The 16139-nt window shown below is 52.3% G+C and overlaps 7 protein-coding genes across 7 annotated transcripts; 4 read left to right on the top strand and 3 right to left on the bottom strand.

Annotated features, from left to right (window-relative positions):
• Positions 1-1075: 1075 nt before the first annotated feature.
• On the bottom strand, positions 1076-3244 carry AYO21_09161 (hypothetical protein; the record flags this gene model as incomplete). The annotated part of the gene is made up of 6 exons (XM_022659099.1): positions 1076-1233; positions 1308-1694; positions 1798-2181; positions 2234-2471; positions 2531-3022; positions 3080-3244. The coding sequence occupies 6 exons, from the start codon at positions 3242-3244 to the stop codon at positions 1076-1078; spliced, it is 1824 nt and encodes a 607-aa protein (XP_022508553.1).
• A 714-nt stretch (positions 3245-3958) lies between these two features.
• On the top strand, positions 3959-4753 carry AYO21_09160 (hypothetical protein; the record flags this gene model as incomplete). Its single annotated transcript, XM_022659098.1, has 4 exons — positions 3959-4038; positions 4112-4142; positions 4229-4563; positions 4615-4753. The coding sequence occupies 4 exons, from the start codon at positions 3959-3961 to the stop codon at positions 4751-4753; spliced, it is 585 nt and encodes a 194-aa protein (XP_022508552.1).
• Positions 4754-5482: 729 nt separating this feature from the next.
• On the bottom strand, positions 5483-6295 carry AYO21_09159 (hypothetical protein; the record flags this gene model as incomplete). The annotated part of the gene is made up of 1 exon (XM_022659097.1): positions 5483-6295. The coding sequence occupies one exon, from the start codon at positions 6293-6295 to the stop codon at positions 5483-5485; it is 813 nt and encodes a 270-aa protein (XP_022508551.1).
• A 908-nt stretch (positions 6296-7203) lies between these two features.
• Positions 7204-8533, top strand: AYO21_09158 (hypothetical protein; the record flags this gene model as incomplete). The annotated part of the gene is made up of 2 exons (XM_022659096.1): positions 7204-7404; positions 7457-8533. 2 exons carry the CDS (start codon positions 7204-7206, stop codon positions 8531-8533), a joined length of 1278 nt encoding a protein of 425 aa, XP_022508550.1.
• A 1076-nt stretch (positions 8534-9609) lies between these two features.
• On the bottom strand, positions 9610-10988 carry AYO21_09157 (hypothetical protein; the record flags this gene model as incomplete). The annotated part of the gene is made up of 3 exons (XM_022659095.1): positions 9610-10553; positions 10610-10733; positions 10791-10988. The coding sequence occupies 3 exons, from the start codon at positions 10986-10988 to the stop codon at positions 9610-9612; spliced, it is 1266 nt and encodes a 421-aa protein (XP_022508549.1).
• Positions 10989-11758: 770 nt separating this feature from the next.
• On the top strand, positions 11759-12842 carry AYO21_09156 (hypothetical protein; the record flags this gene model as incomplete). The annotated part of the gene is made up of 3 exons (XM_022659094.1): positions 11759-11835; positions 11888-12742; positions 12803-12842. The coding sequence occupies 3 exons, from the start codon at positions 11759-11761 to the stop codon at positions 12840-12842; spliced, it is 972 nt and encodes a 323-aa protein (XP_022508548.1).
• Positions 12843-13920: 1078 nt separating this feature from the next.
• On the top strand, positions 13921-15640 carry AYO21_09155 (hypothetical protein; the record flags this gene model as incomplete). Its single annotated transcript, XM_022659093.1, has 3 exons — positions 13921-14147; positions 14213-14733; positions 14835-15640. The coding sequence occupies 3 exons, from the start codon at positions 13921-13923 to the stop codon at positions 15638-15640; spliced, it is 1554 nt and encodes a 517-aa protein (XP_022508547.1).
• Positions 15641-16139: the final 499 nt, after the last annotated feature.

Here is a 16139-nt window from a genome sequence, read left to right as displayed (position 1 = left end):
TTTTCGTATATATCTGATCTAAGCACGGGATGAAACCTTGTGGTAGTAAATGAAAAATAGGAGATATGTTTCCCTTGGTTCACAGAAAGAATGAATTTGGTATCAACGGCCAACGGGGTGACGTTTGGTTAGAAGACGTTTTTGAAGTACATGTCCACTTGACACATATGTGGATTGGATATCTATAGGTGTACATATCCGTACCCGCTCCATGCAGATAGAGCATGAATTTTTATATTCAATTCTCTCACCTTTACTTTGTCATCAGTAGATTTGATGGAGCTTAATACCGAGACATTGGGGGGTCTTTGGAAGGTTGAAACCACATACGTGATGAGGATGATGATGATATGCTCAGCCAAGCAAAATAAACTTGATCATCCGGGGCAGGATTCGGCCGAAGCATCAGTGGTCCTTGGCCAGTGGCCACCCAGTGCTGGCTTACCACATTCTCGGCCAAGGCTAATCTTGGATGGTTTCTAGGGTCTGGAGTAGGGTATTAATTGTTTCTTTCAGCTGCTAAGAGAAGCCCGTTTGGGTACTTGGGTGAGTGACTGAGTGTGTTGTGTAGAAGGAATCAGCCGCACGCCATGCGCTGCAGGGGTTTGTGTGGCGGTACACAGGAATACGGATTCCAGCAGAGCAGTGGACTTCTGGTTATAATGGCATGGTTGAATTGTCGAGTTGTACGAGGTATTGATACTGTATGTATCGAGGTGTTTTCTGTGAAAAGTGCCTACGGCGAAGTACTGCACCCGATGGCCTCGGCCAATGTACTCCGCCGTATCGGAATGCAGTCACGTGAAGCCATACATCCCGAGGTAAAATACAGGTACCGAGTGCTTTACGATCGAGAACGAAGCTCCAGGGCTACTATTTAGCTAGAAAATGCAGAACCGTGGCTAGACTCTCGAATAAAGAATTATCAATTTAGTCAATGAGCTCGTCACGCGCTAAGAGCAGATCCATGGTCAATTTGTAGGCCGCCGGTACTGATCAGACTTTGTCTCAGCAATCAACTCCCCCATGTCGATGGTCTTGTTCGCCATTCTCCGTGTCCTCCGCGAGCTAGCTTCTACACAAGCTGGTTGTAGCCATCGCTGCGGGCGCTTCTCCGCGATCTCGAGAGACCCAGTCTGCTGAAAACAGGATTGAAAAAGGTGTAGTAGATCCAATAGCACAAACTGAGCGGCCCGAAAATCGACATGGGCAGGGCGTTGAGCAAGATATGCCCTAGAATAAGCCGCACGGTTAGTGACGTTGTCAATAAAGAAGAGTGCTGAAATAACAGAGAAGAGAGAACTCACCCCAGACAAATGGTCGTCGCTTGATCAACTCCCACAACTCTCCCTTCATGACTCCCTCGGCACCTTCCCACTTCCATGGGCCTATCATTCGGAATTTGGTGTTCATGTTCGCGCCAAAGGCCCACACTGCAAACACTTTCCACCCACGTCTCATCATCTGGGTAGCGGATGGTGCCGCCCCCATGTCGAGAGCTACTTGATACGCGTACGACTCATGGTCAACGCCATGGTGAATACGGGCTTCAGGCGGCGGCTTGAGTCTGTACCACTCTTCCGCATCGGGATTGAGTGCTGGAGACAGTGACCGTACGTTTGCAGGGGGAAGAAGGTTGAGGATTCGCAGAACCCAGAGCTGCGCCTGGAACTCTGCCAGAGGCGGAATTGCACCTAAGATACCAGTGTTAGCAACCAGCACGTGGACTAAAAAATGTCTGCAGGCCCACGCAGGAGCACGGGGAATGAACACATGGATGGGAGCCGGGGTACTTACCGATCTGTGGTCGAACGAAGCCTATGAAACCCACGGTCTCGTCACCGTCCTTCCAGATTGCACGAACATCGGCATCGTTGGAATGAGGATAGTCTGGACTCAGAAATGGGAACGTCAAGTGACGGTAGCCAGTTGCGAAGATGACAACGTCTGGCTTGATCTTCAACGTCTCAATGTGCTTCGATTCTTGCGTGTCATTCTTCTCGAAATGGATGACCCCTTCGTCGTCAATATACTCCGGAAACGGTGCGAAATCGACCGTGCGACCCTTTGTGTCAACCTGGGGCAGGTCGATGATCTTCTCCATGAATCGCTTTATCCGGGTATTCTTGATATAGCGCCTGTTAAAGTAGGGCTGGACTTTGGTGGACTTGACAAAGATAACTAATGGGAAACTGGTTATGCTGGAGCCTCATAGGGAATCAAGTGAACTCACTCTCGGACATGTGATAGCCCTTCTTGATTCCCGCATGCTGACCGTACCCATACCGAGTGTTGTTCAAGAGTATCCATGCGCCCTTCGTCCACCAATCATAGAATACCCATTGCCAGCGGGAATTCCTCAACTTTGGATGCGCATAGGCAGTGTCGAAGAGGCAGTTCCAATTGGTGTCAATCGGGGACGGGTTGTATTCGGCTTCCCTCTTGCCCATGACAACGAAGCGCTCCACATGCTGGGAGCGTCCCAAATTAGTATAGAGGAGATGGCTCCTGTTTTCGAGGCATAGCTCACCTTAGGTGCCAGGACGAATCCATTTCGATGGCAAAGCGTCACTGAGTTGGTGGGAGAAGTCACGGCAAAATATGCCATGTCCATTGCCGTTTCTCCTACACCGAGCACCACGACATTGCTGCCTTCGGTGAATATGTCCCGGCCTTTGTACTGGGAGGAGTGAATGACAGTCGGAACTTTCTCGATGCCGGGAATGTTGGGTGCAACAGCATCTACGTGCAGTCCTGAGCACACCGCAACGGCATCACAAGACCATTCCTCGGTGCTTCCATCTGCGGTAGAAAGGGCCACGATATGGCCCTTGCCATCTTTGGCACGTCGCACATTTGTCACTGTGGTGTTAAGCTCGATATGTGGTCGTAAGTTGAAATGGTCGCAGTAGTTGTTGAGGTATTCAACGTATTGATAGAGCTTGAGAAAATCACCGCAATCAGTGCGTTCAGGTGGGATCCTGAAGTCTGAGAAAATGGTCAACTGCTTTGAAGACACCATCTACTCCAAGTCAGCCCTGCCACTGTCTGAAATTTGGATGAGACCCCAGTAATTTACCTCGCCCTCGGGATAGGTGCGATAGCGGAATGTGCCTCCAATGTCATCTTTAGTCTCAAAGAGCCTGGCCTCAATGGGTTCAATGGGGAAATCCTTATTCGCCTGGAGGAGGTACTTCAACGTCACCAGACCTCCAGGCCCTGCTCCAATGATGGCAACACGCATTTTCACCACTGTTCACTGGAAGACGTGTGCTTGAAGGTTGAGGACAGGGAGGGTTACACAGCAGGGGGAGGTCTTCAAGACCCGGAAGATTGGGACGACTCGGCATCGATTTCATGATCTCCCCACTTCCACGTTGACATGTACCGAGCGACAACTTCTTCAAGGTGTGTGCAGGAAGCTGACGAGGGAGCGATGTCCACGTATCATGAGTGGATCTGTTAGCTTTGAGTCTCTTTATGGTGTATCCCATTTTGGCCTCTGGCTGGAAGACCCAACCAGGTCTCGACTAGACTCCCGACGGGCCGTCAATAGCTGGATCGTGAGTGGAACATTCCAAAAAGCAAGGCTAAAGGGAACGATATAGGAGGGGGGCGCAGAGATACGAGTGGTTGAGAACGACATGTTGGCGCTGCAAGTCAACTGCAGTTTAAACTGCAGTTTAAAGCGGCAGTTGTCATCTGGGCATGTGGGCATCGGTGGCATCTTCGGGTGAACTCGAGAGAAAGTTTTGGCGGTGCTGGAACTGCCAAGAGTTTTTATTTCCGCAGTTGCGCAGGTGTTCGAGCTTCCAAGGCGTGGCCGACAAGCGACAGCTAGGTCCAATCCGTCACGACCTCTACCCTGCGAGTTGACTAAAAGTACATCCAGGGTATGTCAAAGTAAGGCCATTAACAAGACCATTCAACTGTTGACATTCCCACAATAGCCGCGACAATGGGTGCAGGTCAATCCAAACCCGACGAATCCACCAAGCATGTCTTCACAAGTGATACACCTATTCAATTTTCTCAAGAGTATGTTCTGGAGGCCAGATTTTGAGATGTTGGCATATCGCCATTCAAAACCATGAACTGACAAGCTTTACAGGCTAATAGACTCCCTTCAAGCATCCTCAGAAGTATGTCTACTGCCCTCGCGATCGGAAAGACGTCCTTCACTGAAAGCCACCGAGAGAGTTATACTCACGTATCCTTCTTGACATAGACAAACTCGACCCGCGCAAAGACGCTAGAGCTGCACATTGCCCAACGCGTCGCCGCCGAGCTAGAAAAGATCCGAAAGCACGAAGCTTCGGTCCTTGAGGAGGCGCGCAAGAAGATTGCTGCGAGCGGAGAAGCAGCCTCAGATTCCCCTTCTTCAGACTCGTCTCTTCTTCACCTCTCGCCGATATCCCCGAAAGACCTTCTCCCGGGATCTGATAGTGATGACCAAAAGAAAGCGCCGTCGAGTCAGAAAGTGCAGCAAGAGATTGAGAAATTGAAGCAAACACTGGGTCAGCGGAAAACGTTAAGAGAGCTGCCGAAGGAGGTAGAGAATGCGTAAGTCGGACATTCCTAGAATATCGTGTTCTAGCATGTTCAAGCTAACAGTTGGGCAATTAGGAGACAAGATGTCATCTCTTGCCTGCGGATAAACGACCGAAAGCCGCTCGACTGCTGGAAGGAGGTGGAGATCTTCAAGCGGGAAGTACGGAAGATGGAGGATAATTATGTCTCATCAGTTCTGTAAAGCTAAGCCTACGTGTCGGAAAGCTCGCGCTCCGCCCAAGGCTCCGGATCGAATGTATATAGGGGAAAAAGGGCGCTATCACATCCAAATGGAATCAAAAGGATTGCAAACAACTAAACCTATGGCTCGAATGCAGAGTATCTATCCCATTTCGCACCAGGGGCAGGCAAATACGCTTGTCTAATATTGAATTAGATTTCCTGAGAGCACTTGGCGGGTCGACAGCAGAGTTTGCAGACGACCATCTTTCAGGATGTGATGGTCTTCTCAGACAACACGAGGAGGCGCGTACCCGCGAGATCTTCGGGAGTTCGTTCTTGAGCTCTTGCAACAGTTACTGGACGCGTCGCGGGCCTCGGTATTTGGTAGTAGAGTTGATTCGAGCAGTTGCTGCAATGTGTTAAACCTCATGCCACATTCACAAGTCGTCACTGAGACTATGCTCATCTATGATTGTTGGTGGCATCAGCAACCTGGACCGCCAACTTCATTTCCGAGTCGGGATCGTGAATTCGCCTTCGGTCTTGTTCACAATGTGGTCTTTGCCCAATTCATGGACGCAAGGCATAAGTTTCGGCGAACACCTCCAAGCATACACAGCAGATGAATCGAGAGTGCAATTCTTGTCTCCTGGCAACGTGAACGGACACAATCAGATCGATGCCGCTCAATATCGTAATAGAGGGCCGGTCATGGAAGCAGAAGGGTCTTATGCGTCAGGTGTCGAACTCAGGCTCCCTGCAATTCTTTCCTAACAATCCAAGCGCCGCTCGGTCTCAGCTTTCTGTAATACTGCTCAATAAGCATTACTCGTTTGAAGCCGCGTCTGGCGTACCACTCCAGCGCGTCTTCGTTCTTCTCCCACACGTGTGCATATATGCACACTGCGTCCATTTCATGGGCACTGGCCGATGACAAGATAGTGTCCAGCAGTAGCGTTGCGAGGCCGAGACCACGGTATGGCGAGAGCAGAGCTAGAGCCTGAATATAAATCTGAGAAGGTGGAGGGTGAGACTGAGTCATGAGGGAAGTATTCGTCGAGCATGGCTCGAAGCGGCAGCGAATCCAGCCAACAGGTTCTGACGCATACAGAACGACTCGAGACACATTGCTGACAACCGTGTCTGTGACTGTTGTGGTAAAGAAAGCATCGCTGTACCGAACAGGGAGGGTCGTAACTGTGAGGCGCCGGATTGCAGAAAGGTGTTGGGGTGAGACTGGAGCAATAAGAGCCTCCGGAAGGCGAGGAATTAAAACAACGTTGAATTGCTGCAGACGGTCACTTGTGCGGTCCTTAGCATCATATCTCCTGCTTTGGGGTTGATCTTCTTCAAATTTTGGTGTGGTGACAGCTGGATTGGCCTTTGGCTGAGCCGATTGTTTTCGTGCTGCCTCGATGATACCCAGACCGCGGCTTTCGGTGACTGGTAGACACGTGTCGTGCTCGGTCGTCAGAAGACTGTCTTTTCTGGCAGCTGGCTGGACGGTGGATGTTGGAATCGTCGGTTTTGAGAAATACGAGAGGAGGCTAGCTTGAGGCATGTCCAGATAGCATTTTCCCTTGGAGCCAGACCTCGTTCTGAAGCTAGGACACTGCTCTCGAGGACCGTGGCTACGAGAATCGATAGCGCGATGTGCAGGGGGCAGTCAACGTGTCAACCCAAAACTCCCGCTGAACCGACAAGCCAGGGGCGGTAGTTACCGGCGCTAAAAACAAGGTTATCGATGCTTATTGAGTAATCTTAGCGAACCCAAGAACCCTAAGCAGAGCCCCAGAACCTGGCCATTTTATTTTCAGCGTCCTGCATCATCGGTGCTTGCTTTCGCAGCCGTTGCGAACCCTCGAACCACTGTCCGCGTCTGGCCAATATAGCCATACCCCGTCTCCTGTTGGAACACTTCTCGAGTTTGTCTTCACCATCTAGTCTCCGAACCCCTACGGACTCCAAAGGTGTGCCTTTGCCGCGCACGAGCCTCCCCGAGCGTGCCCGAGGTCCTTACCCACAGTGCGTGCGCTTCCTGGCCAGCCATCGTCGACCTTTCCTGAGCGAGACAATACAAACCGAGTGGCACTGAAAAACATTAATGGGTGCTATTGAATGAATAAGAGGTTGTAGGGTGCGGCAGGGTGTGAAGGTGTCTGAATAGGCAGAGTGCGTTGGCACAGAAGTCATCCACACGGTTCACAATACTAGTAAGTGAATACACTGCTGGACAATAGTGTACAGCACTATGAATCGTGTTATTCTTGCTATTGTGTGGTTTTCAATGGAGCATCAGGCTTCTGCTGCGATGCCTCTTCTTTTAAAACCACTCTCCTCTTCCTCCTCCCTCGGAGTGTACACGAACAAGAGAAGACAAGCACAGATCTCTCCTTCTATCCCTGTCTTTCATACTGCAAACTGCTGCTGGTCAGCCTTTGCTCCTTCCCTTGTGTTTGCTTGTCCAAGATGGCTCCCAGACGACCATATACGTCCTTGTTCCCTAACAGCATCATCGACCCCGACCTGTGGAAGCGCTTCATGGAAGATGAGGAAATCACTGCTGACTGTCCACCTCCAGTCAAGGACACTGCTGACATGGCTTCCACGAAATCGTCCCAATCCAAGTCATCCAATGTCAGCTTGACTGCGTCTGATCAAGAGCAGGCGGTTAGTGTTCCAGGAAAGCCCGCCTCGTGCTTCTTCCACTGACTAGTTCCAGATCACGTATATCTTGGAGCATTCAATTGAAAGTATCCTTCATGATCTTCTGCTTGAAATCCATCAAGACGAAAAGATTGCTCGGATGCAGACTGCCGTCCTTGAAGTCGAACAGAGAGCTGAGAAACTTACAAACAAGAACTCTCAAGATGCCGATGCCGACAATACTGAACAAGAAGCTGTCGAAACTGATGCTGCGGTGTTCAAGTCCGGTCAAGTTCATCTCAAGGGCAATCCGATGAAGACAGTCAAACACATCAGATGTCCGAATTGTCGTCTCCGCCGCTTGCTATACCCTCGTGTTGGTTACAATGCGCGTCCTGTCCCAGATGCCACTGAACAGTACTGCAAGACCGAACCCATGATTGTTCTCGACAAACATGATGTGCATGGTCAACGCAAAAAAGGAGTCAAAGTCAAGGGTCAGGCAAAGGGCAAGAACAAGAAGAAGAAGGATGACCCAACCTCACCCGCTGCATCCGAAAACTCAGATCCACTGACTCCATCTTCATCCATGCCCGCTGAGTCGTTTGAATTCAAGGAGATCGACTATCCGGCTGCCAAATGTCCAAATCGCGACTCTCATCTCGGTGATCACTGGAAATCCGTCAATGTCTTTGCCACTCATCTCAACGGAAGTTGCTACCTGAAGAAGGATCGTGCGGCTGGCCGTGAAGCAAACGCGAAGATTGGTGGTACTCCACGTGACAGCAGGGCCAACTCGCCGAAACCAAGCGGTGGTGCCGGCGTCAAGAGAAAGGCCGAGGACGACGAGAAGGGCACGGGCCCAGGCACCAAGAACAAGAAGCAGAGGACTGGTGCGGAGGGAAAGAGGGGGGACAAGAAGGCTCCTCCGAGCAAGTTGAAGGAAGTCAACAATGTTGACGACGGCAAGGTGGGCGGAAGCCCGTTGAAGGAGGTCAACGGCGACACGACCCAAGCGACGCCAACCAAGGCGGCAAGAGACGCGAGCTCTGAGCCGCAAATCAAGCTCAAGCTCAAGGCGGGGGCTGGCGGCGGTGCTGGAGAGGGGCCCGCTCGCAAGAGGCCGAGCAAGGCCAACAAGAAGGAAAGATGAAATGTAAGACTAATACAATGGGCATGGCGGGAGCGGCTCTTGTGGCTTCTTTTCTATTGGCGTCCAAGGGGGAGTGTCGCCTCAACGACACCCACCTGTGGTGGAGACAGGTGGTAGACAATATCATGAAGTTCATCAAACCTGGTTTTTCCTGGAGACGTCTGTCTCGCATCTACTAGTGTTCTCGTCGTCTTTGTTCCGAGCAAGACGTCTTGCGTAACCGCGAGACGTGCTGTTATAGCTGGAGCATGTATACAAGTCTCCTTCCGGAAGTTGTCAACGACACACTCCTCATCGCCGTCGGGGACTGCTACCATTCGATCCGGTTCGCTCCTGACACATTCGATACGTACATGATTCCAGTGGTCGCCGATTCCAGTCCTTAGTACAGCACGGTAGCAACAACATCCGTCCACCCCACCAATCTTCCGCGCATTAGGACCCGTAGCCACAACCACTTTACCATCGGATCACCTGTTAGGAACCAGGCAGGATCTTCATGCAGGACAACGCCCCTATTCACAAGGCCAATGAGGTCCAGAAATGGCTGGATAACCATGGGATAAAGGTCATGGCTTGGCCGCCACATTCGCCAGATTTAAACCCCATCAAGAAACACCGGTGAGCTGAAACGCCTCGCCAAAGAGATCGATCCTGACCTCAGGAATACTGCTGGAGATAGCGAGGCCCTCGGAGAAGGATTTACAAAGCGCAATAACTAGGGCGTGGGCCACGATTAGCCCTGGAAAGATCAAGGCGGTTGTCAAGTCGATGGATACCAGGATCAAACCAGGATCAACGCTGTGATCGCCGCAGAGGGCTGGTATACGCGATACTAGTCGCCTTTTTTTTTTCTTTTCGCGGAACTAGTTCTATGATACCTAAGCTAGACATCCTACAAATTGTATTAAATTCTCATAGAAATTGAGTGTGAAATGGCTACATTGTGTAGTGGTGGCAGTGGTGGAAACACTTGGATATTTTTGCTACCGTGCTATATTGTGCTCAAAGAGCGCTGGGTTGGCGTTAGATCCGACGACTCAATCAACACCACCACCACAGGCACTTATGTAACCTCATGAGCCTCGGGGATTCCCCGCAGGTAACATGGCCTCAACGATGTTGCCCGTGGCGCCGCCCTCGCGACTGTGCCAGATCTTGACCATCTTCAACCCGGCGGCTTCCAGGATCTTGTTGAATCCGTCAGCGGTCCGCTCCTTGCCACCCATCACCATGACGGTGTTGTCCATGGCGGCTGCGGGCAGGTCGGCTTCGTGCACGCGCTTGGGCATGACCATGTCGGCAATGAGGACTTTGCTGTCCGGGCCCATGGCCTCGCGCAGGTGAGCGAGGATCTTGACGCAGTTTTCGTCCGAGTAGTCGTGCACGACGCGGCGAAGGAAGTACGCCTTGGCACCTTTTACAGGCTGCGGTGTCCAGAAGTCGTGGACCATGGCGGTAACGCCCTCGGGGAGGAGTTTGGAGTTTTGGGCCTGGGCGATGGGTTCGGGTAGATCTTGGAGAACCATGTGGTCAGGGCGGAGGGTCGGGAAGGCCTGGAGGATCTGGATGATAGACTGGCCTTGGCCGCCACCGACGTCGACCAGCGTGGCTCTGTCCCCATCGTGCTCTGGGTCGTAGAGCGCAGAGTAGTCGTAAAAGCCGATGATCGGGACGGAATCCTCTTGGGACATGAAGCCCAGTTGAAACGCGCGCAGGCGATCGGGGAACTGTGCCATGATCTCCCACACAGGATGTCCGTCCATGCCGTGGCGGTGGGTGTATGGATTGCGGAGAGGATCATCAGGCTCTTGCACAGGCTTGCCGTCCTGGGCTGCTCGTTCTTTCACATAGCTGTGAAAATGGACCAATGTGGCCAGGCACTCATCGTTGATGAACTGGAAGAAGTTTCCCGGCCCGGGCACCTGGATGTATGCTCGGGAGAACTTTGTGTGCACGTACTCATATTCAGGGGTCTGCTCGACGAATTTAGTGCCAACGAGGAGTCGAAGTTGTCGTTCTTTCGAGATACACCCATCAGTCTTGCTTTGGCAAAAAGAAGGCGTGAGCCAGTACCTAGCAGTGAGTCCTGGACGCCTGTGACCCTGGACAACTCGGCCAGAGAGATGGATCCATCCACGGGGATCTTTTCGAACACGCCCAGGCCCATCAAGGTTCGAATGCAAACAATCTCCAGCATCTGCCATTGGTCAGCAATCTGTCAGTCCACGGAAACCGGGGTCAAATCGTCACGGACGTTGACCGAGTGGTGCATTGACATATCCGACGGTGCCATCACGAGACGAACAATGTCCTTGGCGATGGCGGCGACATTGGTCCTGGAGATGTAGCCCTGGGAGCCTGGTGCATAGTCACAGGCATTGGCGGCTACAGTGAGTTGCTGTATCAGCTCCTGCAGCTGAGCAGCTTGATCTTGTTCTGGGGAGGGCGACATCATCAAACCCTGTATAGCTTCTATAGCATGAGATGCACAGAGAGCACAAGGGTGCCTTGACAGTGAAAAGGGCGCTGTCTCAAAGGCTCGAGGGAACAGGTGGGTAGAGGAAGGGATGGATCGACAGGAATTGGATTCCGCAGTTGTTGAGGCACAAACCAGTCACTCCAGTGTCTGGCATGGGTGTGAGCAGGGGCCATCGCGGGCCAGACGCCGAACTCGTAGGCTTCATGTTGCAGTGGCCTAGTAACAAGGGAGTTAGATTTTTCGCTTGGATGTCAGGATGTGTCGCAGGTGTTCGTTTGTTGGTTCATATTGGTGGCTGATAAGAATGGCCTGGACTGCGGAGAACTACAAACTGCAACCTCACACGAGCTCGTCCTTGACCGTTTAGCCGCCGAAACCCCACACAACAAAATCCATCTGGCTACTACAACACGTGGAAGAAGAGACCCTTGTACGAGTGGGCTCACCTTGTGGGCTCGCTAATGCCGACCCTACACGCATGTTCGCCTGTTCGCCTGTTGTGCTCACCCGCCGGGGTACCTTGAACCAGTCAGTCAACAGGCAGCGCGATGTGGAAAGGAAGACCCCATCAACCACGCATGAAGCTTACTCTTGCCTACCAGGTATCCCTTTCAAAAAGAAGCGCAGTACCCGCCTCCATCCCTCCTTCATCACCATGTCTTATCCCCGCTTGCACAGCTTCTCATTCTGGAGCTTCGCCCTCCTGACACGCAACCTCTCCCATTTGACCTCAAACTTGCCTCATGGAGCCTGACCAAAACAACGACTTTGTCGACGAAGGCTATGATAGCACGTCCGCAAACACCAGCTATGTGACAAGGTGATAGTCTCTTTGTATGCTTATAGGTTTGAGATGCTGACCCCGAGAGTAGTATAGCAACCGAGATCCGCGACGGCATTGAAGAGTATGGCCGACGATGGGCGTCTTATGGGAGACATTTCTACGGTCTGCCAATCGACGATGAAGAACAGAACCGAAATGACCTCCAGCATTACAAGTTCTTCCTTCTTTATGAAGGACGGCTCCACCTGGCTCCCATCGACCCAGAACCCCAGAACATCTTGGATTTGGGTACGGGGAGCGGGATCTGGGCTATCGAGACTGCCGACAGGTATCCTACGGCAAGGGTTGTTGGCGTTGATATTGCGGCCGTGCAGTCCAACTGGGTGCCACCAAACTGTCACTTCGAGATTCTGGACGTCGAGACGGACTGGGAATTTCCCAGGAACACGTTTGACCTGATCCATGCCCGGGAGTTCCTTTTCTCCATCAGAGACTGGCCTACCCTTATATCGCAGGCATATGAACACCTCAAGCCGGGCGGGTATTTCGAACTTGCTATCACAGTCCCCGAGGTCGGCTGTGACGATGACAGCTGTCCAGCGGATTCGAACTACACTGAAATGGGCAAGCTCTTCTTCAAGATTGCACAAGCAATGGGTATCGACGGTTATGCCTGTAAATTGTGGAAGCAGCAATTACTGGACTGTGGCTTTGAAGACGTGCAGCAGACCATCTTCAAAATTCCGACAAATCGGTGGCCGAAAGATCGAAGGCTGAAAACGATTGGGGCGCTCGAGGTCCACAACTTCTTTCAGTACGCGCAGGCTGGCTTTGAGAGAGGTGCTATCGCGCTGCTCGGAATGGATCCAGCAGAGCTTCAGGTGATGCTAGCCCGAACGAGGAAGGAGATTCTGGATCGAAACATCCACACGTATGTGCAATTGTAAGTGATCTCAATGTCGGGAGTCTGTGCGACTTTGATGGCTGACACAAACGAACCCAGCTACAACGTGTATGGGCGGAAGCCGGGCCCACCGGGATAGACGGTATGTCCTTGGGGACAAGCCCGATCACCATGGTTGGTGTCGGCGTGGAAATGGGATAGGTTGACGCATTTGCGAGAAACAAATCTGTGAACCAACTCATTGCGCGAGATATACGATCCAGGGGCCAAGTTGTCTCCGTCGAATGCTTTTGGCCGTCAGACACGCAAAAGCGTTTATCCTAGCACTAGGAATCAGAAAAAGGGCGGTCACGGCTATGAGACGAGTCCAGAATACCTCTTCTCGCCCTAATTTCTGCTTGCTTCGCCAGCACCACTCCGGGCAACTTACATGTCGGCCATCACGGTTCTTCCGTGTATATATGGCTCGAGACTAAAAACTTTCGAAGTGTGCTGCAATGGGAGAGCTGGAATCTTGAGGACACCTCTGTGATGCAGGAAGCCGCCTTTATAGGCCCGTCTGTCCACATGTATATACGAGGACGCGCGTCTTTCTGGTGTGATTGGTGGTGAAGCCGAATGTGCAAGGCTGTCGGTTTAATGCCTAAACATCGGAAGCCAGTGAAGATCCACCCTCCCACTCTGTCTCAAGGGAGTTAAATTACAATGAGGCTGTGTTTCTTGCCCACTTCAAGATCGAATCTCGACACCCTGGTCGTCGCTGATGGCGCAGCTGCCACCCTCCAGCCCTGCATCTTAGAGGCCGCGGGCTGTGAGAGTGACGAGGACGAAGAGTCCAGAAACCTTGATTCCAAGTTACCGTTTGCTACATACGGACGGTGGAAGTTTAATGATGATGTCCAAGACTGCTATCAAGATTCCCAATGGACTATTCTGCAGAGTAGCAGTAAATCTGGTGTTCCTGATCGCCCTCCTAGAAGGAATCGCACGATGGTACGTCTGTGGACACTGATCCTTGATACAAAAGTACGAGGCCTCATACTTCTGGCAGGATATTTCCGAACAAATTACCGCCTGTTGTTGGGCGCCCGTCCCATGGCAGAGAGCTTCTCGCCAGATACCCGTGAGCATCATTCAAAGCACTCTTTCTCTTTAGTACGGCTTCTATGCTCCAGATATATCGACCTGATTCCAGGAGCAGGACACAGAATTTTACCATGCCCGTCGACCATTTCCACAACATATCCCGCTATGAACCCCATACGAACTCCACTTTCCAACAGCATTACTGGGTCGATATCAGTAACTACATTGAAGGAGGTCCGGTGATTATCCATGCAATCGGTGAAGACAATCCCGGCTATGACCTCGAATGGCTACAGAAGGGAATACTCCATGACTTGGCCAACGCTACTGGTGGTGTCGCTGTCCTCTGGGGTCAGAGGTATACATGATCCCCCTTTTTGGAGCAAGACCAATAAGACAGCTTGGTTCTGATCCTGGATACAGATACTACCCCGGAGGCTATGACATTGTCCCGGACCATCGGTGGACCCGGGAAACTCTTCGCTTCCACAGCACGGAACAAGCCTTAGCGGACCTCGCATACTTTGCTCAGAGAGCCACGTTCTCCGGCTTGGAAGACAGGGACCTCACAGCGCCAGGCACTCCTTGGATCATCCTCGGCGGCTCATACGGCGGTGTCGTATCCGCGTTTACTCGAATCCAATACCCCGACCTCTTCTGGGGCGGACTGTCATCCTCGGGAATCACCACTGGAATTCTCGACCACTGGCAGTTTTTCGACCTCATACGACGCCACGCTCCGCCGAAATGCGTCGAGGTTCAACAACAACTCACCAATCTGATGGACAACGTCTACGAAAGCGGCAACGAAACAGCCTTGTCTCAACTCAAGGCCGCCTTCAACGTCTCCGACTCCTCGACATATCCCGACCTCGCGTTTCTGCTGACCAGTCCCTTTTCGGCGTGGAATCGAGCGTGGCATAGAGCCACTGCCTCTTTTGATGGTAGGTCGTCCTTCTCGCAAACACGAATGAGCGGACCGAACCACAGAAACAACAAGCTAATCTCTTTCCCGCGCTCGGTGTCGCCCTCCGCTGTGATATAGGTCCGGGTTCCTACTGTGACGTCTTGACGTCTGCGACTTCGCGATACCATACCACAGAAGCCCTACGTGCGATCGCGCGTTCTCTTCTCACTTACGCCAACGAGACGGCCACTCCAGACCCCTCGTCGTCCCTGTACCACCCGCTGCTCAACCTCTTTTCGCACATCCGCAAAACCCAGACCTACTGCTCCGGCAGAGCCGTGCACGAGTGTCTCTCGCTCAACCGCCCCTCCCCGTTCAGCTGGCTCGTCTGCACCGAGACCGGCGGCTTCGCGACCGGCTACACGCCCGGCGCCGCGGGCCGTCCACACGCGCTGCCCCTGGTCTCGCGGACCCTGTCGCCCGCGTACTTCCTCGACAGGTGCCAGAGGACGTACAACACCACGCGCGACGAACCGCGGCTCGACCGGCTGAACCGCTACGGCGGCGTCAACCTGTCGTACCCGCGCCTAACCCTCTCCACCGGTGAGCTGGACTACTACCGCGGTCTGGGCCCGCTGGCCGAGTTTCTGGAGAACGGCGACCCGAATCCCCGGCTGCGCGGCGTCAACAACGATAGCTACACCGGTGGTGGTGGTGATAATTATGATGGCAGTAATGATGATGGTGACGATGAGGCGTTGTCAACCGACACGAACGCCCCCGAACTCGTCATCGAGGGTGCCTTTCACGAGTGGGATTTCCCAGGCCTGTTCCCCAACGAGACCACAGTGAAGATGCCCCCGGCGGTGAAACGGGCCAAGGCCACGGAAATCGAGACTGTCATGGCGTGGTTGAAAGAATGGAATGCCACGCGTGGATTGTAATTGTCTGCGCTTGCTCTCCATCTCGCTCTGTGTGTGTGTGTGTGTGTGTGTGTGTGTGTGTGTATTTGTATATGTGGTTCCTGATAATATCGAGGCCGAAGACGTGGGAAAAGGAGACATATATACGTGTATGTATGTGCGAGGTACAATAAAATAGACTGTGAGGCGTAAACCCTTCAGGCACTCCTCAAGAGGCCAGCGAAGCGATCAACTACGCGTTTTTGATTAGGGTTGTTCACAGATGGATTCTATGCTACAGAACGATGAAATGAGGCTGTTGATGATCAATTTGATGTTGTTGTTGATGGAAGTTGAGTTAGTTAAAGAGTGGCGGCGGCGACGAGGCGGAAATGGAAAGTGGAATGGTTATCCAGCGAAGCTTTAGCTGAGCTGGTATTACCGGCAAAACTGAACGAACAGCCACGCTTCTGATTGGTTACTCTTATCGGCGCTTATCTATTGGCTAGCGAAAAGACAGATAACGTGACTCTCCTGGATC

This window comes from Fonsecaea monophora (genome assembly GCF_001642475.1).
Source record: "Fonsecaea monophora strain CBS 269.37 chromosome Unknown Scaff87, whole genome shotgun sequence".
Classification (NCBI taxonomy): domain Eukaryota; kingdom Fungi; phylum Ascomycota; class Eurotiomycetes; order Chaetothyriales; family Herpotrichiellaceae; genus Fonsecaea; species Fonsecaea monophora.
The sequence above is the reverse complement of the archived record's forward strand: the minus strand, read 5'-3'. Positions and strand labels throughout refer to the sequence as shown.